The 27,390-nt window shown below is 38.6% G+C and overlaps 1 protein-coding gene across 3 annotated transcripts in view; it reads left to right on the forward strand.

Annotated features, from left to right (window-relative positions):
* The window catches only part of LOC149011322 (uncharacterized), a 48,983-nt gene that overhangs the window by 8,524 nt on the left and 13,069 nt on the right, over positions 1-27,390 (forward strand). For all 3 annotated transcript variants that reach the window (XM_089160792.1, XM_089160790.1, XM_089160793.1), the window contains exons 6-7: positions 18,277-18,393; positions 18,587-18,664. In XM_089160792.1, the coding sequence (XP_089016918.1) occupies positions 18,277-18,393; positions 18,587-18,664 (195 nt within the window). The remainder of the gene's footprint in view (positions 1-18,276; positions 18,394-18,586; positions 18,665-27,390) is intronic.

Below are 27,390 nucleotides of genomic sequence, written 5' to 3' on the forward strand. Positions count from 1 at the left end.
TCTTAGGGATAGAGTTTGAGATAAAAGATATGGGGAGACTCAGGTACTTTCTCGGGTTAGAGTTGGTCTACTCTACTAATGGTGTTTCACTCAGAGAAAGTACACCTTAGACCTATTAAAAGGGAAAAAAAACTAGTTAACAAAACAAGCTACCAAAAATTAGTTGGGAAGTTGATTTACTTGTCACATACTAGGTGATGCAGAATTGGCAGCAAATACAAAAGAGAGAAAAGCCCAATGCTCAAGCCCATCAAAGCCTAAGGACATGACCCAAAACAGCCCATGGCTTGCATGGGCTAGGACTATTGGAGTGGGTTAAAATGAGCCCATGGTTTCATGGGCTTGGAACACTTTAGTGGAAGAAGAACAACCCACCTATTTTGAACTAAGCCCAAGTCTAGCTTTGAAAAGTCAACAAAAGGAGCTAGTAGGTGGTGTTGGTTAGTGGTGTGATAGGTGGATGTTTCCATTAATGCTTGTAGTAGGTAATGTTGTGTAGTAAGTGGATGTTTCCATTAGTGTTTTGGTTAGTGGTGGAGTGTAGTAGGTGGATGTTTCCATTAGTGTTTTGGTTAGTGGTGGAGTGTAGTGGTTGGATGTTTACACTATTGTTTTGATCTCTTTAGAGTGCTATATAAGAGACTCATGTAAGAAGGGAGAAAAAGAACTGATGAATCGAAATCCAATTGTTTGCTAGCATTCCTCTTATTTGGAGAACCCTTGTGTTTGATCAAGGTAGGTTGGTGTTCGATCCAATCGATCCACCTTGCGGTGTGAAGCCCGGGTGTGAAGACTCCTTGTGTTTGATCAAGGAAGGTTGGTGTTCGATCCAATCGATCCACCCTGCGGTGTGAAGCCCGGGTGTGAAGACTCCTTGTGTTTGATCAAGGAAGGTTGGTGTTTGATCCAATCGATCCATCTTGCGGTTAAGACTCCTTGTGTTTGATCAAGGTAGGTTGGTGTTCGATCCAATCGATCCACCTTGCGGTGTGAAGCCCGGGTGTTACATGTTCATTGTAATTCTGCCCCTTGTTTTGAAGATCGATTCAGCCCGTTTTGTTATATGTTATTATCCTTATAATACCATTATAGTTTCAGCCCTCTTTCCCATCTAAACTCTGTTTCACCTTAAGTCCATCAACTCTGCAATTGACTCCCTGTGAAAGGTCCTATTTTGTTCAATCAAATACGGCACCTACATTACTAGGCCATATATCACCTTTGCAGCCACCCTTGTTAGTCAGTACATGCATGATCCTTATTCTTCACATCTTAATGTAGTGTACCGTTTGAGGTATTTGAAAGCATCTCCAGGGAAAGGTATCTTAATCTCTTCTTAGGGACACCTTAGAGTTGAAGCATACACAGATGCAAATTGGGCTAGATGTCCGGATGACAGGAGGTCTACCTCTGGCTATTATGCTTATGTGGGTGGTAACTTGGTATCCTGGAGGAGCAAAAAACAGGTTGTAGTGGCTTGGTTGAGTTTTGAACCAGAGTTTAGAGCTTTAGTTCAAGGTATTTTTGAAGTGTTATGGTTGAAGGGTCTTCTTCAAGAACTTGGAGCAGACCTCGAAGGTCCTATAAGGCTGTATTCCAACAGCAAATCAGCCATCAACATTGCCCATAATCCAGTTCAGCATGACAGGATCAAACATGTGGAAATAGATAGGCATTTCATTAAAGAAAAGGTTGAGTTTGGACTGGTTCAGATTTCTTTTGTTATCTCTAACAACTAGCGTGCTGATGTATTCACAAAAAAACTAGAGTGTCAAGATTTTTAGTAGTATTGTTAGCAAGTTGGGCATGATAATTATCTATGGACCAACTTGAGGGGGAGTGTTGTAATTCATAAGTTGAGTCAAGGGGTAGTTTGGTCTACTAAAGAGTCTTTATTGTTTGTGTTTTTAGTCACACATTGGGTATCATCATATTTGCTCATTCATAACTATTATTATAAATAAAACCCTGCTATATCACACTGACATATGTCAGGATTCATCCAAGATTTCAACAAACAGTTTTCAAAATAAATTGGGAAACCTAGTCTCAACTTAGCAGTTTAAACATGCTTTCTAACTTCCACTCAAGTTGGAGCATAGAGGTTAAACATGCCCAGCTTGTTACAAATATAATCAACTCTTGCAGCCCCTAAAGATTTTGTGAACAAATTAGCCTATTGCTCTCCAGTACAAACATTTTTTGGGGAATTAATGGCAGCTTCTCATGAAGGAAGTGGAAGTCAACTTCAATATGCTTTGTATGCTTATGAAACACGTGATTTGTTGCTATGTGAATAGATGCCTGATTATCACACCACACTGGCTTAGATGAATCATCACCAAAGCTAAGCTCATTCATTACTTGCCCAATCCACATCAACTCAAAAGTGACCTATGCCATAGCCTTATACTCCGAGTCTTATGTTTGATCTAGCCACAACGATTGTTTCTTCCTCTTCCACGATACAAGGGTACCGCCGATAAGAGTACAATAAGCTCATGGTTGACCTTCTACCAATCAGTGATCAAATCCAATCTGTATCAGAAAAACCTTCAACTCTTCTATGACCATGATCTTTGTAATGTAGTCCACAACAAGAAGCCTTCTTGAATACCTCAATATTCATAGACTAGCATTCTAATGAGATGTCCAAGGAGCAGACAAAAGCAACTCACAACATTGACGAAAAAAGCAATATTAGTTTTAGTTACAGTACAACAACAACAACAACAACAACAACAACAACAACAAGCCTTGTCCCAACTAAATGGGGTTGGCTACATGGATTCTTGCCCTCCAATCAGTTTTGTTCGAGGCCATGCTAGATACAAGGCCTAAGCTATACATATCCTTTCTCACCACTTCTCCTAAGGTTATCTTAGGTCTACCCCTAGCTTTTCTAGTTCCTTCAATATGGATTATATCACTTCTCCGTATAGGGGCATTTATAGGTCTCCGTTGAATGTGGCCGTGCCACCTCAAACGACTTTCTCAAAGCTTATCACTTATGGGAGCAACTCCCATACCAACTCTAATATAATCATTTCTTATCTTATCCATCCTAGTTTTGCCACTCATCCATCTTAGCATCTTCATTTCTGCTACACTGAGTTTATCTATATGATTATTTTTAATAGCCCAACACTCTGCACCGTACATCATAGCTGGTCGAACAACGGTCCTATAAAAATTTCCTTTAAGCTTTAATGGAATATGCTGATCACAAGACCCCGGATGCACCTCTCCACTTCATCCACCCTCTTTTAATTCTTTGAGAAACCTCATCCTCTAAATCACCTCTTTTACTTATGATTGAACCTAGGTACCTAAAACAATCACTCTGAGGAATCTCTTTATCGTCAAGTATCACCACCTCATCATCTGCCCGATCATGACTAAAGTTACAAATTAGATATTCTGTTTTCGATCTACTAAGTTTAAAGCCTTTTGATTCCAAAGCTACTCTCCATGATTCTAATTTGGTATTAGGTTTAGTTACAGTAAGATAGTTTAATTCGCCAGCAAGCCTTAGATACTTCTTTAGATCATTAGGAACAACTCCATTACCAGACATAAGCTTCACATTTGGTTCCATAGGTTGAGAACTAAGCATCCTAGTTTCAGACAACAAATCAATCACATAATTGAGCTACTTCTACAATAAAAAAGGTACTTAAAAGTCTTTAATTTGAAATCGTTGTTGCTAATGTAACTTCTACTTTTGTTCATTTTGTAGAGTCATCTGCAATAATAACAATATCATCGAAGTAGACAATAGGGTGAAACCAGTGCCAAAGGCTTCCGCACAAGTAGAGTCCATCCCCCAACAATTTCTGGCATTAGGTCAATAATAAAAATCCGAATGGTCACTGTCACAATGAGTAAGTTAAAAGTCGATCACAACAGAAGTAAAGAAACCAAACCACGTGTGAGGCGATTGCTTCAGCCTGTACAAAGACTTCTTAAGTCAGCAAACCATAGCACTCTCCCCTTGAGCAACAAACGAGGAGGTTGCTCAATATAAGCCTCCTTATGGAGATCATCATTGAGGAAAGCATTCTTCACATCAAGTAGATACACAGGCTGATGAAAAACTACAACCAAGGAATTCAAAACAGGGTTGGAAGTAAGTTTAGCAACATGGGAAATAGCATCTAAGCATCCCCCCCCAAAAAAAAAAAAAAAAAAAAAAAAAAAAGAAAAAAAGAAGAAAAACTTGGCTATATCTCTTCGCCACAAGTTTGGCCTTCAAACAAGCAAGACTACCATCAAGGTTAACTTTAATAGCAAACATCCACCGACACCCAATGGCCTTTTTAACAGGACGTAAAGGCACTGGATCCCAAGTACGGTTGTCATGTAAGGCGAACAACTTTTCATTTATAGCAGTTGTCCACTTTGAACTAGAAAAAGACTTTGCAACAATCTTTGGAATAGGTAATTTTCAATGGTAGTTAAACGAGAATGGAAGGTGGATGAAAGGTTAGCATATGAAATGAAGTTAGAAACATGAAATTGAAAACAACTCCAGGTGCCTTTTAGGAGGATAATCAGAACATCAAGGTCAGATGGAGAACGACTTACCACTGCATCTGAAGATGAAGACAGGAGTAAGAAGGGTAGCAACCGGTTGTGGATGTCTCTGATGTAGTGGCTATATTGGCAACTTGACGAGGCTTGCCATGTCATTTCCAACGGAACATTTGAATTTGACTAGGCTGACCACAGTGATGGCAGGTCTTATCTACTCCTGGAGAATCCATAAACTCCTGAAAACTGGATGTAGGTTTTTCCGAGAAGCAATCCCACGTCCACGAGCACCTCCAGAATTATATCCACTGTCCACGATTGTTAGTGAAAGATGCATAGCTGGGCGTCACTAGGTGCAGTATCATGGAAATTCTCTCTAGGAACATGGAAAAGTTGTGAAAAAGTGTCAGTGAATGTGGGCATTTATCTCCACCAAGGATTTGGGATCTTACTGAGCCAAACTCTTTCCCAAACCCTCCTGAAAAGCTCATAACAGCAAGGTGCTCAACACAGTTTCTGCATATCAATAACATTTGAAATGATAAGAGGAGTATGGAATTAAGTTCCTCATACATCTGGTTGAAGTCTTTCCCAATCCCTCCTGAAAAGCTCATAACAGCAAGGTGCTCAAACAGTTTCTGCGTATCAATAACATCTGAAATGATAAGAAGAGTATGGAATTAAGTTCCTCATACATTTGGTTGAAGTCAGCAAAGTATTGGGTCAAAGGACGACCCTTCCGGTCAACCCTATAGAGATCTTGGGATAACTCATAATGTGGAAAAGTTTGTTTGTCCAGAATGCAAGATATTGAAATATTCCCACAATTCTTTGAGAGTATCAATATGAGTGACAAGGTCGACAATTAATTTTTCCATAGAATCCAGCATCTATCCTAAAATATGAGCATCAACTATTTACCTGGTAGCTTTAGTGGCAACAAATGTCTTGATCAATTGATCTTGTGCCCTCTTTAAATGATCACCATTCTGACAATTTTCTTCCATTGGTGGAAGTTGGTATAGCTTCTTCAAGTTTGTGTTCAGTAAGACGATCAAAGGAAGAGGATAGAATCTCTGTCATAGTGGTTTCATTCTCAATTTTGTTCTGTGTCATATATTTTGTTATAAAAGGTCGAGCCAGAGATTTTTAGAGAAACATATTCAGCAGTTCTAACTTCAACTGAAGTAGATTCAAACACCACAAGACTTCTGGTCTTCTGTGCTTCTAATCAGCAGGAATTAAGCACATATCTTTCAAAAAAATAGGACAGAGATTTCACAGACAAGCCGGGCAGAATCTTCTCAGGATTCTACCAATCTAAAAAGATTTAGAAGAAAAGGATGACTAACCTTCAACAGAAAGGACCAGAAGTTGTGGAGATAGTTCTTCAACAACAAGAGAAGTTTTAATAACTTCTTATCCTGCCAAAACATTCAAACAGGAATACAGTATAAGGGGTTGCCTCCCCTAACTGAAAAATGAGAAGAACGTCAAAACAGATTCAAGAGATCTTCAAGTGTTGTAGATGACTTCTAAGAAATAATGCCACGACTCATTAGATTTGTTGGAGCTTTTATCACTGTTAGTTATGGCCTAAATTTAGAGAAAGACAGCCAGAGTTGAAGGAGAGTTGCAGAGTACAGAGAAAGAAGAGGAGAAGATTTGAGTTTAAGAGGAGCCTCAATCGATTAAGGAACTTCACACAATTACCTCTATATTTATAGAATAGTTACCCAATTACAATCAAGCCATGTCCCAACTAAATGGAGCCGGCTACATGGATTCTTGCCTTCCAATCAATTCTAGTTATCCTTCTCACCATTTCTCTTAAGCTATGCATATCCTTCTCACCATTTCTCTTAAGGTTATCTTTGGTCTACCCCTAGCTCTTTTAGTCCCTTCAATTTGGATTATATCACTTCTCCGTAAAGGGGCATTTATAGGTCTTTGTTGAATGTGGTTGTGCCACCTCAAATAACTTTCTCGAAGCTTATCACTTATGGGAGCAACTCCTAAACCAACTATAGTATGATCATTCCTTATCTTATCCTTTTTAGTTTTGCCACTCATCCATCTTAGCATATTCTCATTTCTGCTACACTGAGTTTATCTATATGATTATTTTTAACAGCCCAACACTTTTCACTGTACATCATAGTTGATCGAATAACGGTCCAATAAAATTTTCCTTTAAGCTTTAATGGAATACGCCGATCACACAAGACCCCGGATGCACCTCTCCACTTCATCCACCCTATTTTAATTCTTTGGGAAACATCATCCTCTACATCACCTCTTTTATTTATGATTGAATCTAGGTACCTAAAACAATTACTCTGAGGAATCTCCTTATCGTCAAGTATTACCACCTCATCATTTGCTCGATCATGACTAAAGTTACAAACTAGATATTCTGTTACCCAATTACAATCAACTTCAAAAAAAGCAAAGAAGATTCCAATATGGACTCAAAATAGCAGTACGTTGCTCGAGATCTGGCGCTTGGCACAATATCTCGAGCCCTACTTTTGTTTTCCAAAATGCCTTCTAACACTCCCCCTCAAGCTGGAGAATAAATGTCAAACATTCTCAGCTTGTTATAGACATACCTCACCCTTTCTGCCCCTAGAGACTTCGTAAATGAGTCAGCCAACTGTTCTCTAATTCGAGTATGACAAGTGGAAATCAGTCCCTGTTGAAGCTTCTCCCAAACAAAATGACAAAAGAATTTCTATATGCTTTGTATGGTCTTGAGAAATAGGATTTGATGCTATGTGAATCATTGCCTCATTTTCACACCATAAAGACATAAGAAGCTCATGACTAAAGCCATGTTCACATAAAAATTGTTTGATCCACATCAACTCACAAGTGATAAGTGCAATGGCTCGATACTCTGACTCTACGCTGGATCGAGAAACTATTGTCTACTTCTTGCTCTTCTGTGACATAAGATTTCCTTTTACAAAGGTACAATAGCTTGTGGTAGACCTTCTACCAATTAGTGAACTAGCCCATTTTGCATAAGAAAATCCTTCAACTCTCCTGTGATCATGATCTATGCAGAGGAGCTCACATCTAGGAGCTCTCTTAAGGTACCTCAATATGTGCACAAGTGCATTCCAATGAGTGGTAGAAGGGCTAGATAAGAACTGACTCACAACACTGACTAGAAAAGCAATGTTAGGTCGAGTCACAACCAAATAGTTTAATTTTCCAACCAACCTTCGATTCTTCTTTGGATCATCAAAGACATCTCCATCTTTAGGCATAAGTTTTATATTTGGATCCATCAGAGTATCCAAAGGCTTTGAGCCAATCATTCCTATTTTAGATAATAAGTCAATCACATATTTGCATTAGAATAGAAAGATTTTCGTCTTAGACTGGGCCACTTCAATCCCCAAGAAATATGCAAGTTTTCCCTAATTGTTAGTCTGAAACTATTTCTTTAGATAAGTTTTTATTGCATCAATACCACCTGAATCATCTCCAATAATAATTATATCATCCACTTACACAATTAAGAATATCCTCCTTGTACTAGACTGACGGTAGAATACTGAGTGATCAGTTTTGCATCGAGTCAAACCAAACTCTGTCACAACTCAAGTAAATTGGCCAAGCCACGCACGTGGGGACTGTTTCAGCCCATATAATGACTTCTTCAAATGACACACCAAACCATTCTCCCCCTCAACAACAAACCCTAGAGGTTGCTCCATGTAAACTTCTTCATGGGGATCTCCATTGGGGAACGCATTCGTCACATCCAATTGAAACAAGGGCCAATGATATGTAGTAGCTAAGGATATCAGAATCTAAATAGAGGTGAGTTTTGCAACGGGAGAAAAAGTATCCAAATAGTCCACTTCATACACTTGAGCATATCCTTTTGCTACAAGTCTAGCCTTTAAGCTAGCAAGTGTGCCATCAGGATTTACTTTCATTGCAAACACCCAACAACATCCAATAGTAACCTTCCCAGGAGGCAAAGGATCAAGGTCCCAAGTATGATTTTCTTCTAGGGCTACCAACTCCTTAGTCATTGTTGCTATCCACCCAAGACTTGATTAGGCTTTAGTCAAAACCCTAGGAAGTGGGTGAGTCTCAATGGTAGATAAACAAGCATGGAAAGTAGGAGAAATATTAGCGTATGAAACAAAATTAATGACGGGATACTAAACACAACTCTAAATGCCTTTGTAAAGAGCAATCAAAACATCATGGTTAGAAATAGGGGGACTTACCACAAGATCCACGGGTGGAGGAGCCGTAGGAGTAGGAGGGTCTGTAGATGTCTGTGGATGTCGCTGATACACAATAGTGATTTTTGTCTGAATGGGCGGAAGTGGTGTCCGCACTACTACAAGATCCATATCCATAGAAGAAACATGCATAGTGTCAGAAGAATAAGGGACCGTCTTAAAAAATGAAACATCAACTATAATAAAATATTTTTGAAGTTCAAATGAATAACAATGATACCCTTTTAAGTATGAGAGTACATGACAAACATATGCTTAAGGGCTTTTGGATCAAGCTTAGATAGTCCAGTTCGGTGATCCCAAATTAAACAAACACTCCCAAAGACACGGGGAGGCAACTCATGCAAAGGTCTACTAGGAAACAATAAGGAATATGGGATACCACCTTTCAACACAAACGAGAGCATTTGGTTAATAAGGTGACAAGCAGTCAGAACAACATCAGCCCAAAAAGGTTTGGGCACCCGCATTTCAAACAGGAAAGAGCGAGTGACTTCCATTAGGAGAGTGGATGCATCCAAGGTGCTTGCCTAGGTGACCAAGGTGCCTTGGTTCACTGCCTTGACAATGATGCTTTCAATTCAACTACACAGGAATTCCTAGTTGAGTTTCTCTTGCATCTCAATCCAGGTTGTGAAGGCTCTTGTTTAGACTCTTTTCCTGATATTCTGAACTCTGAACTCTGTCCTAAAGTCTTGTGTGAGCTTCATCTCAGAATCTCAAAGCAAAGCTTTACAGACATTTCCTAGAAGTCAAAGTACCTTACCATTTATTTAATCCATTCTCAAAGGGCTTTAACTATCTTCTTTATATCCCAAGCTCTACCAAAATGATCAAAGCTGTCGCCTTTTCCAAAAGAAGTGTCCTTTGTTCATTATCCTCTACCTCGGTCATGTCCATTGCCTAGGAAGTTATCTACCATTCTGACATAACTATTGAAGTGGTTGTGACATTTACAATTGATATGATTTTCCAAATTGGGGATTTCTAATGTATGTCGAATATCACGAATATTGCAGCCTTGCTTCCCTTTAGGATAGATGTCTCTATGGCAGCAAGCCTTGCTGTAATGGCTTGGAGGCTATCAGTTTGTGGTCACTATGTCTGATAGCAGCTAGCTTTACCCGAGTAACTCTAACAGTTCCTGATTAGCTTGGAGGATTTCAAGGTCCCTTCATTTTGTTGAAGCTACCATGCCAGCAGCTCAGGTGACATTGGTAGTCATATCCACTTGCGGAATGCAACAGTGACCAGGCTTAGGGGTAAAACATATACCAGCTGCAATCAAGACACTGGAGCTGAGCTCCAGTACCAAATTCGATATAGGATTAAACCTAGAAACTAAGTTTTCATGTGAGGATAATAATGCTAACTTACAGTGGGCACCAATTATACCTACAGGCTGTCTAGTTGGCGGAGGCAACAACATACATAAGGCACATTGCAAATCCATGTAGGGGACAATGATAACAATGAGCAGTGGACAATAGAAATCATAGGCTACATCTCTGAACTGAAAATATTCAATTGAATGCTATACAGGTCAGAAATTAGGCAACTGTTAGTCAAGTACTAGCATGGAGGAGCTTTCAGGAATCCTGAAATTATAAAGACAAAGCTATAGAGAAAGTTGTAGCCGACACCCATGTCAAAGTTTTAACTAACATCCTTGCGTGAATAACAACAAATTCTATGTAAAACGCACTATAGCACAATCAGTAAAAGGAATACTTGAGGGAAAGAAAGTAGTAGTGTTGAGGGTGTTTTAGTCAATAGAGGTGTCTTGGTATTAGAACAGCTAGGAGATGTTGTTTTGTCTATTTATTAGTTGATTTATTATAAGTTAGTCGTCAACAATAGGTGCAGAATTATCCTGTGTTAAGTACCATCCTGATGACTGTTTTGTGACTGTCATTTTGTTTGTGATGCTGTTTCACAGAAGCTGATTAGAACTCTGTCTGTTACAATGTTACCTTGACAGCTTAGTTGGGGGACTTGTTTACTGAAGTCTTGTTGATATTTGATAGCACATCAAATATGAGCCACTAACCAGGATTATAAAAGGCAATTCAAATAGGTCATAATAGGTTTTAGGTCAAAATTAGGGTTAGGGTTGAATGATTGGGTTATGTAAATTGAATGTTGGAGAATCTATCAGTGAATGTTGATAAACTTTTGATGGTGGAAAGTAATCTGAACTGAAGTTGCAGTCATTAGGGTTTAGGTTTTGGTTCCCAAAAAAAGAGATGAGTGAAAATTTAGGGTTTGGCTGATTAAAATTTGCTGAAACTCAATTTTGCTAAGGCTTTTTTTGGTATCAATTCTCATCCTCTATTATGCCTATTTAAAAGAAATGAGTACAAGAATTCATTCTTAGTCAAAAATGAAAAATGGTTTGGTGACTTTTGTTGAGAATAGATTATGGAATAAAAAAATAAGTTTGATAGGTCAAAATGAATTTTTTTAGAAAATGATAATGAAAATAGATACTAAAAAAACCATATTAATCAAAATATTAATGATTAATCTTTTTTGCTAATAAAATATTAACAATTCATTAATTATAAGAAAAATGCATCAAACAAAAGCATTGCAGCTGTAGCAGCCTTAATTCATCTAGAAGATCAGATCCAAGCCAAAACTTGAGATTCAAAATCTTGAATTGTCGATTTCTTAGACGTTCTTGCCGGAACGAGAATCGAAGTCATTTGCCCCACAATGTTGACAGTAGATGCAGGCGATGGGCGTCCGCTGTTCATCATTCTTTGCCAACTTAGGAAGGTATCTCGTGCCACATCAACCACTCCAAGCTTTTTTAAACATTTTCACCTAACCTCCATTGATGGCAAATGTGTCTGGCTATTGATGAATGTATCATTATGAACAATTGTGTCTTCAGAGTTCAAAATTGAAGCTCGGTGTCTCCAAAGCTTCGGCACATGAGAAGAGGAAAGGTCAATAGCTAAATTGATTTAAAGCTGCAATCCCCTATTGACGCCTTCACTACAAGGCATCTCAGAGTGAACTATACCCCTACCAGTAGTCATCCACTGAAGAACAGAACACCAAATAATCATGAAGAATACAAAATGTATCAAATAAGGAGAGCTCTAATTGGTATTTGAACAAAATTCATATTTGTACATCACCATTTCTAATTGTGCCTTTATTTCCTCCAAAATCTTGATGAGTGAAAGCTCCCTACAATCATGAACCACCACAAATTCAGTTAGTCAAAACACCAAACTCCACCAAAACAGCTATTTTCAGATAATTATACCAAGAAATTATACCTCATCAATAAATAGCACCCCAGGGACAGGCTCTGCGACTCCTTCCTCAATATAGCAATTAACAACCTGTTATTGACAAAGCTTACAGTTAAACTCTATCACAATTGCACTTTCCTGATAAGTTGGGATAACTATTTTAGAGAAATACAAAGGATGTTATATGTCATGAAGTTGTAGAACATAACCTTGTTTATCTCTTGCCGTAGCTTATTAGTGATTTCAGTGTTCCTTGGTTTCATCATCTGGCTCATTAATGATAATATATCTTGGCCACCTTGTGGTCGGGCATTTGCAGCATCCAGATCATGCAGTGTTACATGCTGTAATGCGTGAGGGAGACCCCTAGAGGATGAGAGCAACAGCTAACCATCAGAAAGGCAAATACCTCCGTATAGCAGCATGCACCAATGAAAATGCAATCATAAATATGGAACTAAATTGCCTCCTACAGAAGCTGCACAACACCAGATCATAGCAATGTAAAAAAGCTAGACTTGAACAAAAAAATCCTAACCGCCACCTGAAATTAAAGCACTGCAATTTGTGGCTTAAAGACACATTTGTTGGTGTAAACCAACTGCTAAGCATATCTTTCTAGATATTTTCAGTACAATCAGCAACAAGAGTAATTTCGTTATCAATGTCAGTCCCGATACACTTAGAAAGATGGATACTGGATTAACTAGTTGTTCCATTGCAGCTCCTGACCAAAATGGAATGAATAAAAATAAATCTCTACACCAGTTTTCTGCATTCTGCCTTCAGTGATGGTCACAATACCGATGCTATCAACGTGCAAGAACATTACAATTCATATGCAAACAAAGTTCTATCATAAAAGACTCTAATGCAGAATGCATTACTTGAAACCAAACAAAGAAATGGGCCAAATAATGGCAACTCTAAACTTCATTTCGTATAACCAAAAGAAAATAAATACTACTTCGTAGACCACAGTTATAAGAATGTCTGTCCAAGAACCAAAGTGAATATATATATTTTTTTTTTTTTTGCAGGGAAAATGTGTTTTACTAATTCAGTTTCAACTATCACTAATTGATAATATGCATTCCATGATGAGTAGCTAGGATGAGAGTAGGAGTTCCCCTATTAGTTGAAAATGGAGTCAAGGTCTGGTGTAATGTTGAGCCTCTGAAAAGAAGTTTTAGTGATTGACATCACTTGGATAGACACAATGGTTCAACAGAAGAGTGGATGAGATATTACTCCTCTTACAAGGAAGTCCAAGGGGTTCATCGGCCTAAAACAGAGCAAATGCAACTACGGGGACTTTACTTTTACTGGTTATTCAGAAAACCAGACTGTAGCAAAGGGAGAGCAATCAGTTAGAAGGGATAGTAATACAACTGCAAGTGCTTGGGAATTGGCAAGATGAATAAGCCTATCAAAATTAGACATTGGTCCTTGCAAGGGACAACAGGAGTTTTAACATTATGTGACCTGGTGGTGTTGTGTGGAGAAGCCAAACAAATGATAAAAGTGCCAATGGAAACACCAAAGCAAAGTAAGCAGCATACACAATCAGAGTTGTACTGCAATCTGGTGATAACCACGAGTGAAAATGAAATAAGCAACATTCAGAAGTGTTGCAACTTGGTGTAAACACTTTCAGGAGTAAATGAAAACAGAAAATATAAGATAGCATCTCAGATCTGACAGCAAAGCCATAGAAGAGGGTACCATAACGGAACTCTCTTTTTTTTTTTTTAAGTCACTTCTTGATATTGAGAGTATGGTAACTGCAAAAGCAGGAGATAATACCAGGTTAATTACAGCCAGTACGAACACATTCGAGAAAGTAAAGTTGAGTTCTTAGAAATACTTTCGAAATGACATATATCAATCAACATACACCTCTAGTACAAATATTCAAGCTCTCTCATTCAGTAAGACTTGCGGCTGCTGTTATCAAGTCTTAAGATCAAATCGTGCCTTCACCTGACTTGTATAAGTGTTCCCTGTCCTGGTTATATGCACGATAAGCACTTCCTCCTCCTCTTCTGCACAGAGTCATTAGTAGATAGATAATTTTCTACTGGGAAGAAAGCAGAGTAACAACAAACTATAGCGAGATGCTTTCAGTAGTACAAGGTCCAGCAGCCGAATAGGTTGGTATACTGCAGTAACACGTTTATGTCTACCTTGCACAAGAAACTAAAGGAAATGGAATAGGCCTTACCTTTTCCTTAATCAATGCATCATAAATAGTTGGGTCCAACTTCAGTTGACAGTACTAAAGGAAATGGAATAGGCCTTACCTTTTCCTTAATCAACGCATCATAAATAGTTGGGTCCAACTTCAGTTGACAGTTTTCAGCCCAATGATCACATGAGTAATGCTTTTACCATAGCCACCTGTTGTGGTCTCCATCCCCACCAGTTACAGAACATCACATGGAAATGGGTAGCAATGAAACAGAACAAACAGAAACAGAAAGTTTGAAATTATCTGCCACATTAGTTGTTACCTTAAACCCTAAAAACAACCAAGCAACAATGTTTAGGTATGCACCATTAACAGGAGATAAACTAAAATGCAGGTAGCTCGAGTGGACTCAAAACCTATAATCGATGAAAAACAAAATGCAAACATCACATAAACTAGAAATTAGTACCAGAACCTCACATCCAATATGCAACACCAAGGAGAAAGATTCGATTTATAAACACCACACAACCTTACTGGAAACTCAAATAAACTCAAACACTAGGATAGTTCGAAAAAAAAATTCAGTGTGAAGACATGGATCTAATATAAATATTTCAAATATTAAAATATATCAAATTGGACTACCACTGCAGTAGGAAACAAATGAAAAGGCAAAAGTTCCTGCAACTACTGACCTGAAAGTAGAAGCTCAACAAGAAATAAAACTGTAGCGCAAACACCTACTCTGTTTTGGTATCTTCTGATTGCTCTTCTTGCTCTTCTTGCTCGTCTCCAAAATACAACAGAGAGCAAGAGAGAGAAGAAATACTTCTCTTACTCAAGATTTGCTGGAGAGAGAGAATGATGAATCAGTTGCTACTCCAGCCACCAAGTGGAGTTCGTTCTTGCGTTATGTCTCAGAGTGGGAAGTGAGAAAAGAAGAAAAAAACATGGTTTTCATAAAAGAATGTGCATTGACCATTTAATCCTCACTTTAACTTGAAAATTTTAAGTGAACATGCGCATAAATGAGAAGAATGAAATTTTCACCCACAATCCATAATGGACAAAAAGTCTATCATGGATTATGGGGGTATCATTTAATAACAATAAAACTGATAATAGATAAACACGTTAAAATAATGAAAAATTCCCATAATTGAAAATGATAATAAATATAAAAAAGAGCTTGAGAGGGTATGGTGAGTTACATTCAAGATTTGTAGATGATTCTGATGGTGAAACCAGCTACCCAGCCTTCTAAGCTATGACTGACTCTCTAGCTAGGACACTGACTGATAACAAGGAAACTAAAATAATTAGAAGCCAAATATCCTATGAATCTAACTTATAAATAAACGAACAAACTAAAAGACATCATTTCCCAAATTATCGTAAGTTCCTAGAATTCTACTTGACCCATAACTCAAATTAGGCCTGGTTCATCTTGGTCTGGAAACCTAGTTTGTTTTAGGTTGGTTTGATAAAGTGTATCTGCATCACATGTATTTAAGAGAAATAACAAATATCCTATTTAAAGTATGAAAATTAAAATTTAAGTGCAATTCAGATACTAACTCTACTTTGTATGTAGGACCCTGCCCCCCCCCCCCCCCCAAAAAAAAAAAAAAAAAAATCTAAAATAACAAATAATTATACATTGATTAATTCCAACCCTTATTGTACCATAACCTATTGAACCGGTTCCTTTTGGGTTTGGGCTTCTAAAGCCTGGCATGCCGGCCCAACCAATCAAGTTATACTGCACTAAACATGCTCACAAATCTAACGAACTGACTAGTAAAAGCGGTCAATGATCTGTGGCACCCAAGTCAATTATCTAGGATGAAGCTTTAGAAAAACTACAATGGCCAATAAATGATATACGTGAGTGGGCAAAGTTAGAAGCAGAAGCGATTGAGCCAGAAGTACCAGAAGCACTAGGAGATTGAGCAACTGAGGAGCTGGACACATTAGCCTGAGACATCATGAAGCATAAGTACATGGCCCAAATTTGATCCTTGACATTCTTGCCCCCAACCATGTTCATGAGACGGATTCAAGTGAGAAGATCATGTAGGTCCCCACATAAATACTTTGTGTCACATTCTTTCCCATAGTACATACATCACTGGATCATGATCATTTGAAAGTTAGGCAATGAGGAGAATAACAGGTGCATTTATGGGCTGAAATCTGGGCCCATACAGAGAACATATCATTCAGGAACAAGCAGCTGAAGCATAGCTGGCCACTGACTCTCCTCAAGGTAGAAAAGAGCATAAGACTGCTCCAGATTGGCAGATTGATCTCAACTGAGCACCAGGGATTGAACCTGATTGTACTCCAGATTCTTGCTCCAGAATGTGCATTCTGCATGGTTTTTGAGAGGGCTAGCTCACGTTGAGCGGTGCTATGAATGTGCTTGTGCTATTGATGAAGGCTTAGTTGTCAACTCAGGAGTAAGTTTCCTTTGCTATCCTCCGGCTCTTCATAGTGGAGCCCAAAAGAAGGTAACCAGGGTTAACATTGTACTGAATAGAGTTGACTAGGAATGTGATTACAGGGGCATCCTCAGAGAGCCACTTTTCTAAAGTGCACCAGCCATTGTTGGCTTTGCTGATGTACCCAGCAAATATCCTGTAAAATCACCGGGAAAATCAAAATATAACAATAATGAGACCACAATAAGGAAGGGAAGACTCCTGGTTAGACAAGCTTTTGTGGGTGTAAAAGAAAGAGAGAAAATGTTGGAGATGAAGATAGAAGAAGTTGAGAGGATGAAAGATGAAATCAAGAGGAGAGAGTGGTGGTGGTAACTAGATTCTAGCTTTAGGGAAAGAATACTGTGAACGGTTCTTGCTCCGATGCCATAGCCGGGGAAAACAGTGACTTGCATCTCAAGGGAGCACAGCCATGTTCTATTTATAATTAGAGAATGAAACTAGTTACAAGTACACACCCAAGCCCCAAAACAACATGAAATTACAAATATCCAGAATTCCCTAAAGCGCAGATTTTAACAATTGGGAATCTTTATTTCTCTGTCCTGGAATATGGTGTTTGAACTCTCTCTTAGATCTTGACATCACTTTTAAATGTTAATTTATTGTTATTTCTAAAATCGGCTGTTTCTGCTCATATCATAGCGTTCTAATTCCTATCTGATTTCTTTATTCTCTCTGTTTGAATTGAATTCTGAATTCATTTCAAATTGGTGTTTTTATTGTCAACTGCTGACTCTTGCTGTAGTCTTGTCATCTTTGGTTGCTAAACGAATTCTTCTAACATCTGCTCTTGATTTGTTGTCCTTAGATTCTGTTTATAGAATCTATTCTCGGCAGAATTGCTCCTTAGTATCAGACTAACCAACAGATCCAAATCAAATTTGAGAAGTTTGGCTGCCCTATAAACTGACATTTGCCTTATGAACTCTTTGATTTTTGGTATTTGAATTCTCTCAAGTGTGGTTTCTTCCTTTTCCTGTGATCCTGTTACAAGTGAACCTCCACTGGATCTCAGTGGCACAGAGTTAGAAGTGCATTAGGAATTCTGCATTATGGCATGATCAGGGTAGAAAGTGGATTTTCATTCAGATACTAAGTTTTGTCCGATTCCACTTGATGTTGAATAGGATTGTCTATGTACATGCTGCATACTGTTTTGGAAGAAAAATGTTCATTACCCTAAGGCAGTAAGGTTGACTCTGCATTGAGAATTGATTGATGTGGAAACGGATCAAGGTACAAAATTTGAGGTGTCTACTTTGAAACAGGGTGTTTGGTTTATTTTTTATGTTTATTTATTTATATCTAATATTATGTCTGGTAATGGAGTCTGTAAGGCTATTTTAGTCTTTTTAAGTTTTGCTATAGGTTAATATGCATGTGAAGAGCAAGTGAATCTTATTCACTCATTCTCTTTCCCATGAATGTCAAACTTCCTATCTTACTTTAAAGAAGCTGTTTGTCCTTTATATTTTATTATCTATTTTGTGTCTAAATTGCAGGTTGGAGTGGAGAGGATGCACAAAGACAGCAAGTACGTATTATTTCTTGACGATGATGTTAGGCTGCATCCTGGGTCCATAGGAGCCCTTACTGCAGAGATGGTGAAAAATCCTGAGGTAAGGTTTTTTTATCTTTTTATTATGCATCCACAGAGCCTATTTCCCTTTTGGTGTAAACCTTGTAATAATCACTTTTATAATTCAGAAATTAAGTACCAATAAATCTGCCTTCCAGGTTTTTGTGTTCTGCACATAACATAAAGTGGGGGGAGAGGGGACTATACTTTACTCTTTTGGTACTTGTCTGCAGATATTTATTCAAACTGGATACCCCCTTGATTTGCCTTCTGGAAGTTTAGGGAGCTACTGCATTTATGAATATCATATGGTATGGGATCATCTAAACTTCAAATTAATGCTTTGGTTCTGTTTTTGATGTCTTTAACTTGTGATTTGGCATATAATTGTTTTCACTTGTTGCATTTTCTCATTATAGGATAAGTGCACAATGTAAGTTCTGTCGTTACAACTTCAATTGGCAAAGATCATAAAAAAAAGTTTGGTTTTTGGTTGTTTATTGCTGGTCTATTGAACCTATGAGAATCATTTACTGAGTAGGATTATATATTTTAGGGAAAAATCATGGATTAATCTTCCAAAACACACCTGACAGAAAATTTCCCTTTTCTAGGATGATGTTATCAATTTTCATCATTGGCTATACAGGTCAAGGTTGGAAGTGGCCGTCGGTCAAATTTAATAATCAAATTGAGCCGTATAACCTCCCTTGTAATAGAACACTCTCCATCCAAAACTATGTCCGTACACTGCTCTGAGCCCTCCTGTAGATTTTTTATTGCTTGTCTTGCCCAGCTTCAAACTTCTTCTTTTTTGGGGGGGGGGGGGGGGGGGGTGTTGTTAATACCACCTTCCAAATTAGATTGGCTTTATCTTGAGATGTAAGTAGGGGACCTAGAGGTTAACCTGTCCACGAAATTTTGGCTGTGTAGGAACTACCACATGGCAGATATTTAATATCCAGTGTGATTCTGAAGGGTCACAGTCTCAAGTCAGTGACACATTAATGATGTAAAAAGAGTAACTTATGTTAAGCAGTCCTAATGAACCCTCAGCATAATTTCACTACCACCTTCACAATTGTAAAAATGCTGCAGCACCTGGCACTAGCAGCATTTGCCATGAGAACAACAATTTCTGGTTTTGAGCAATTAATATAAGAAGATCTTAGAGCAATTTAGCCTGCCCCAAAAAACTCAAATGAAACTAGGACAGAGTTCAAAGGTTAGGGTTCTAAAGAAACCATGTCTGTAAAACCTGATCAAGCTGGAACCAAGTGAAGCTCACTGCTGCAAGTGTCATATGATTCCATGACTCAAACAGGACCTGGTTCATCTTCATCTGTAAACCCAGTTGGGTTTGGGTCAGTCCAAGGCTCTGTTTTTGCATCACCATCAAGCACCAAATTAGTAAGTCAGGTGCTGCAGACCAAAATAGCACCGAGCTGAGCTTCAAATTTAGACTCAATGTAGGCCCTGGTGATGATGAACCTTTTCTGCAGATTGCGTTGAATTCTGAAGGTCACAATAGCAACTACGATTGAGGAATGAAATTAGAAACTACAGACTCCAAGGGATTTTAATAGATGAATGAATGGGTGGATGGATGATTGAAGGAAGGTGAGAAAGGAAGGTACTTTTGAAAATGCTGCATGGTTTAGTGAGTAGAAGAATTTAGATTAGGAATTGGAAATTGCACTGATCAACCAAATTCCAGCCAGCAACCACTTCTGGATTGCATTTAAAGATCAGCAACACTGTCGACACATCAATTGGTGGTCCGGAGATGAACAACAGCATGTTCAGTGGCCTTTTCCAGCAGTAGCAGTAGCAGCAGCAGATTCAATCTTAGATAAGCAAAATTCTAAGAGGGAAGAGAAAAAGAAAATATAAAGTGTGGGGATAGATGGATTTAGCACTCAACAGGAAGGCCCTAACCCTTCTTATCACCTACCATGGGCAAGAGAATAGCAGCAACAGAGCAAAGTTTCTGTTCATTGTATCAAAAATAGAAATTTAGTAGTTTCCTAATTCCCCCATTACATAGAAAAAGTTGTCCGTTTTAAAAAAAGTCTCCACAATGAGCTGGTTTTGGGCCCCAAAAGATTTTCTTGTATCATTCATACAGAGGCAAATTAAGAGGTTGTGACACTGTCTATGTGAACAATGCTTTGGGCTTCTTTCTTCATTTTTTGTCCTACATCAGATTCTAATTCCAGTTTCCCTTTGATCATGTTTCTCTGTTCCGTTTCTGTCCTGTTATGAGTTGTTTTGTTTTATTATAATGAGTCCTAAGTGGTTTATAACTCACAAAAACAGCTGAAGGTTCTAGAGCCAGTCAGTTGTCTCAGGTCTTCATTGGTCAATTAGGTGGCCAGTTTAATCACTTGTGTTGGCAGATCAAGCACAACCAGTAATCCAAAAGGCTGACTTTGTAGAGAAGGGACAACTCTATTTCATTTTGCACACTCAGGGGTGTGGATCCCCATCGTAAGTCAAGATTTTACTCAAGTGACCTTGTTAAGAACAGGTTGGCTTAGGTTATATCAAGTCAGGTTATGTGTTTTTCAGAGTAGAGTTGTTAGATGCAATGCAACACTTAAAGACGCTAATGTAGGATTGCTGGGATTCCAATCTAACTCTGGGTGAGATGTTTGGTCCATATCCTTTATCCATCCATCAGATCTGATCAGTATTTAGAAGCTTTCTATTTTTACTCATTTGTAGATTGTTGAATTTTAATGCTCTTTTAAGTATTTGCATCTGCTGAATTTTTTTCTTTCTTTCATCTGACAAGTATTTTTTTGTACTAGAAAAAGATAAGAAACATGATAGGTGTCACACCCCACTTGGTAGTATCGGGCCAACCCGACCATCGGCAATGTGATCCACAAACACAGGTTGGCCACTCATGAATCCACAACCATAAGATTAAATGCAACACAATAATCAAGGGCAAAAAGAATAAAGGCATTCATTAATAGATCTAAAGAATCTCAAAGGATTTGCGGAAGCTAAGTCAAAATGTTAATTACAACCTTAGTAATTCAATAATTAAATCTCCATCGTAAAATAAGTGTCTCAATCCCAAAATGAAATAATAATCCTATATACTATCACTAGGGTCCATATTCACAGTCATGGCACACATAGGATTTGTCATGCAGCTGCTCGTAGGATACTATGGTCCCCACGTTATACGTTTCTGCTTGAGGATGTGCCTATAGCTCAACAGGTCCATCATAACATGCATAATCATTTGAAGAGATGTCCCCAAGAAACGTGAGTTCCAATCTACTGAACTCGTGAGGAAAAACATGTATATAAATATGCAAGATGCAATGAGGTCCTGGAGTGCATACTAATATGCTAACCGTGATGGTCTTTATCTGGGGAAACACACTTTAAGACTCACCAACCTCCTCTGGGTAGGTCCACTCTCATATCGATATCATCATCATCACGACTGGAGGTCAAGGGTAGGTCACCACTCTCTCACCACAACCGTGGTAAGAGGTGTTTGGTTCATCTCATCAAAATACAAATGCACTACCATTGGTTTGAGGCTAGCTTGTGTTCGGGAAAATATCAAAGGTCCTCTACTTGTCAAGTTACTCATGGTAACGATACCTTTCCTCAAGTCCACCGCTCCTATTGTTCTGGTATCCTTCCCATTCTAGGAATGTTGATCCTCATGGCTCCCAACTATCTTATTAATGAACATCCCGCAACCTTGTGGTCTCTCCATATATAACACAGCGATGGCACTCCTTGTTTTGGGTGCCCATGAGCCCAATCCCATACCATATGCAACCTGGCCACAAATTATACATTGGTAATACTATGTTTCTCTCACAACTGCCAACCATCTTTTGAACATGCACAAGTCACCTAACACTACAACCGGTTGTTTGACTTCAATTCCCTTGTTTAAAGGTTAGTAATATGTTGGGTTATCCTAACCATGAATTTAATAACACACATACATGCATAATTATGGCTATATGAGATGCATCAGGTGTCACGAGTAATGGCTTGGGCCACAACCCCTGATATATCATAATATGGATGCAATATGTCATTAGCCAGCCCAACATGCTCTTAGACAAGTATTAAGAGATACAGATAATGAAACGATAAAATAAACGTCCACCTTTCATGATCCTGATGCATGCATGTCCTAAACAGCATTCCAAAACATATCAGCATATCATATTTATGAATTTGAAAGCAATGGAAAAGTAAGAACAGTAAACCCTAAGTCTAGCAAATAGTCTCCTCACATAAACTGCATTCCAAAACCATGAATTTAAACCAAACTTCATAAACAAGATATCAACAATCTCATAAGAACTCCTATAAACATGTTGGTAAGTGAAAACAAGGGGAAGGCCAGATCCAGACCAGAGAAGTCAGAAGAAACCAAAACCCAACAAACCAAGACCAAAGAACAACACCCCCCCAGGAGGCAGGAACCACAGCCAACGACCAAAAGAAAAACACACCGGAAACAGCAAGACCAAACATAGATGCGGCCAAGACAGATGCCCACTCGCAACATGTCAAGGAAGCCGAAAAAGAGAACCAAAGGGAAGACAAAGCACAAGGGGGAAAAAATTTGGGGAACAAAGCTAGGGAAACAGCCAGGAAAGGAGAGCAATGTTAGACAAAGGGAAGGCCAGGGGCAACCCAAGGTGGGGAAAAGAGAAAGTGACAACCCAAGGTAAAGAGACAAGGAAAGGTCACGACAAGCGCAAGGAGACCGAAGGGAAGAGCAGTAAGGGGCAAACCCGGGAAGAGCAGGCAAAGAAGATCAGCAAGGACCCAAGTGGAGGAGGTAGGGACAAACAGGTAACAAGACAACGCAGAAGACAGAAGGCGAAGGACACCAACCCCCCCGGGCGCGGGGAAGATAAACAAGGAAATCAATGGGAAAACGGAAAGGAAGAAATGAATGGAAGATAAAAGTACAGAAAACAAACGAGAAAATGACAAAAGAAAGGGGGACCAAGCCAGGGCCACAGAAGGCGATATACCGAAGGACCGGATGAAGATGCGTCAAAGCAAAAGTAGATCAGACCGACAAGAAGGCGCAATCACCGAAGAGAATGAAAAGTGGAAAATATGGATCCGAGAGTATCATCAATAGTGTCATGTTGACAAACGGCGGGGGAGAAAGCAAACAACCAATAGATACCTTTTTTTTTTTTTTTTCGAATGACAAATATGTCCTGAAAAAGGAATGAAAAAAAAAAAAAAAGGAAAAAAAAAAAAAAAAAAAAAAAAAAAAGAAAAAAAAGAAAAAAAAAAAAGAGGAAAGAAAAAAAAAAAAAGGGAGAAAAAGGAGAAGAAAAAAAGGAGGGGAAGGAGGAAGAGAGAGAGGGAGGGAAAAAGGAGAGGGGGGGGGGGGGGGGGGTTAAGTTAGAATTGAGATTGGAAACTAAACTGACCCAAGTCAGGTCATAGTTCCTTCACACCATGCAAGGCGGTCGGTTGCTTGGGAACTAGGCTGTCGCTTGGCAATCGACTGCCCTTGATCGACCGCCCATGTTGCTAAACAACAACCCAGTCCGAAATTTACACCTTTGATCCACGAAACTGCAGGGGTTTTTGGGCTATTGACAGGCATGAATTTTGATTCTAAGACATGCCTCAACTCCCATAAATCAGCCAAGCAACAAACACAACCCTTAACTAAGAATTATGACATTGATTACCAGGAGACATTTGCCCCTATGGTCAAGAGGAACACAGTTCGGACTATTCTTTCATGTGCAATGAATAAAGGGTGGAGTGTACAATAGTTAGATGTGAAAAATGCTTTTCTATATGGAGAACTCCAAGAAGAGGTGTATATGGATGTGCCACTTGGATATACTACTGCCATGACTCATGGTAAAGTGGGCAAGTTGAAGAGGGCATTATATGGGCTGAAGCAATCTCTAAGAGTGTGGTTTGGAAGGTTCCATAGGACTATGATCATAATGGCTATAAGTAGAGGATTGCAAACCCACACTTTGTTCATCAAGAGAGATGGTTCCCATACTATTGTACTTTTAGTATATGTAAATGATATTGTGATGACAGGCAGCAGTGAGGATGGGATTTCAGCATTGAAGACCGTTTTGGGAACAAAATTTGAGATTAAAGATATGGGGAAGCTCAGATGTTTCTTAGGGCTGGAGTTGGCATGTTCTAATAGTGGTGTATCTCTTTCTCAGAGGAAGTATACTTTGGGTCTTTTCAAGGAAATTGAGATGCTAGGGTGTAAGCCTGCTGAGACTTCTATTGAGCCTAACCTACACTTAAAAGGCAAGAGAGGGAGAACCGGTTGACAAGACGAGGTATCAAAAGTTGGTGGGAAAGTTGATCTATTTACTCATATCAGGCTATACATCACATTTGCATTCTTGTGAGCTAGTATATGCATGATCCCTACTCCTCACACTTAGATGCACTTTATCGTATCTTGAGGTACTTGAAAGCCACTCCAGTAAAAGGGATTGAGGCATATATAAATGCAAACTGGGCAGGATGTTCAATTGATAGGATGTTCAATTGATAGGAGGTCTATCTCTAGGTATTGTGTGTAAATGGGAGGTAACTTGGTGACTTAGAGAAGCGAGAAACAAGCTCTAGTTGCAAGGTCTCGTGCCAGGGCCGAGATTAGGGCAATTGCTCAGGGCATTTGTGAGGTACTATGGCTAAGAGGGCTACTTTAGGAGATTGGGTCAGATTCAGAGGTTCCTATATAGTTGTACTCGGATAGTTAGTCAGCAATCAACATAGCTCACAATCTAGTACAATATGACAAGACCAAGGCGTCGCTTAGATGCCAAGCAGGTATTTTCTTGGCTTAAAACAAATAGAGTCGCTTTGTTCTAAAAAAACTGCTTTGTTGCACCTTGGCGGCACTTTGACTACTAGAGAAATAGATAGTGTAATGGGTTTTCTTAGAGACACTGATGCTTTTGAAGAGTCATGCACTGTTTGTGTATGATTCTTGGAATTATAAGGTAACTTGGTTTTGAATTAAATGTCAACTTACCGCTTTTTGCCTGAATGTAGAGTTGTTCTGTGAATGGTGATATTTACACATTTCACATAATATATTTTGATTCTAACGAACTTTGCATTTTTCTTGCAACGGAACTCCAAAAACGTATTTTTTGTATTTCCTTTACAATTAAAAGGATCATAAAAGATAAAACGATTGCCTCCGTGTTTGCAACTTGAGGAGGCTGCAAATTAGAAAAAGTTGTTAAAAGCCTTGGAAGTATTCTTTAACTCTAATACTTTCAACCTTCACAACCCCTCTAGAAAAAGAAGTTTAGAGGAGAAAATAAGAAATAAAAGCTATTGTAGTGCGATGTTTTATGTACAACTATTTGCATCAGGTTTTAGGCTCATTGTTAACAGAAAGTAGTGAATTCTACAATGAAGCATGTCAAACGAAGATGTTTCTTGCTTACAAGAGCAATAGAACATAGATGTCATATTCCAACACAAGTTGCAGAAAATGATGCTGCTACTTATAACACTAACTCCTTTTCAGTCATAGTTACCTGAAAATGACCAGCTAGAGCCTATATTGTCCAAAGAGGTAACCCATCTCATCTCCTGAGGACCAACACCCATATCCCTCCACCGAGCTGATAGCAATGCAGCACTTTCAAATGGTCATAGAAAAAGGACAAACTACAACTGATGCATCATTGACTCCTCTAGATGACACAGATCACACTTATACAGAAAGGAGAAAATGCGCTTCTTATTTCTTAGGTCAACTAGAATTCTATCAAGAAAAAAAATCTCCAACCAAACATCGATTGTCATGTTCTAAGGCCTGATTTCCAGTGCATATGGAGATTGACAGATAATTCATCAAAGGGAAGATTGAGGCTAGGTTGATTCATATCACTTTTGTTACTTCAGACAAACAGTGGGCTGATGTGCTTACAAAGAGCTTGAGTATCAAGGTGTTTAGTAGTATCATTGGCAAGTTGGGTATGGTAAATATCTATGCTCCAACTTGAGGAGGAGTGTTGAAAGACCTGGGTAGATTTAACTATAGTACTTTCCTTTTCTGTTATTTCCTTATTGGGAGTAGATTCACTAGGATTTTATTTTTCATGTAAGATTCCCACACTGGGAAGATTTGGTTTGTTCTATATTTGGTAAATCTTCTGTATAAATAAAGCTCATGCTATGTCCTTTAGACACAAGCCAGAATTTCTTCAATTCTTACAACATTCACACGTGAACAAAATTATAATAGCATAGTACAAAATACCTTTGTCACACTAACACTTATTATGTGTTGGGATTAAGGTTCAAAATTTCGACCAGCCTCGAAATCGAGTTGGTGTTGAAATTTCAACCAACTCGGTCGAAACCTAGGAATTTTTCCAGGAAATTTAGATGGTTGGTTTCAGCCATAAGTTGATAGGGTTTTGACTTGGATTTTTGAATACACCCTATTTAAAACATAAATGACACAATGGACGAGGCATTTTGCATTAAATACGAATAAAAGTATTCATTCATATACTACCACTTGTAAGACATATGTTTGTTCTGACAAATACAAAGACTTGTAAATTGAAATAGAATTACTTTTAAATATTTCATACAATTAAACAATATTAAATAACATGATAGCCACAAACTAAAGACTCGAAGAGAAACTTGTAATGACATCTCCTCTCAAATCTAGAATGAGTTTCTTAGTGGAACCATCCCACGAGCTGTATACCACTACAATTGTCTAATCCTCTCCTCTAAATGGTGGACAAAAACATCCCATGTCATGGTGTCGGACCATCTATTTTGGTAGTCCAATATATTGCAGATCTATAGATCTCCTCGTTAGCATGAGCTTAACCACTTTAAGAGGATGATGGATAAACTGGATGTGATGGATATCCAAAGATGGAGTCCACAAATGATGCTCCTGATCCTAATCCATTCCCATACCCTGTAGACATACTAGTAGATGATGACCCCCCATATCCACTCTCATGTCTATATGCTGTGG

Source organism: Hakea prostrata, chromosome 7 (assembly GCF_041222555.1).
Source record: "Hakea prostrata isolate BN-2017 chromosome 7, UWA_Hpros_2, whole genome shotgun sequence".
Lineage (NCBI taxonomy): Eukaryota > Viridiplantae > Streptophyta > Magnoliopsida > Proteales > Proteaceae > Hakea > Hakea prostrata.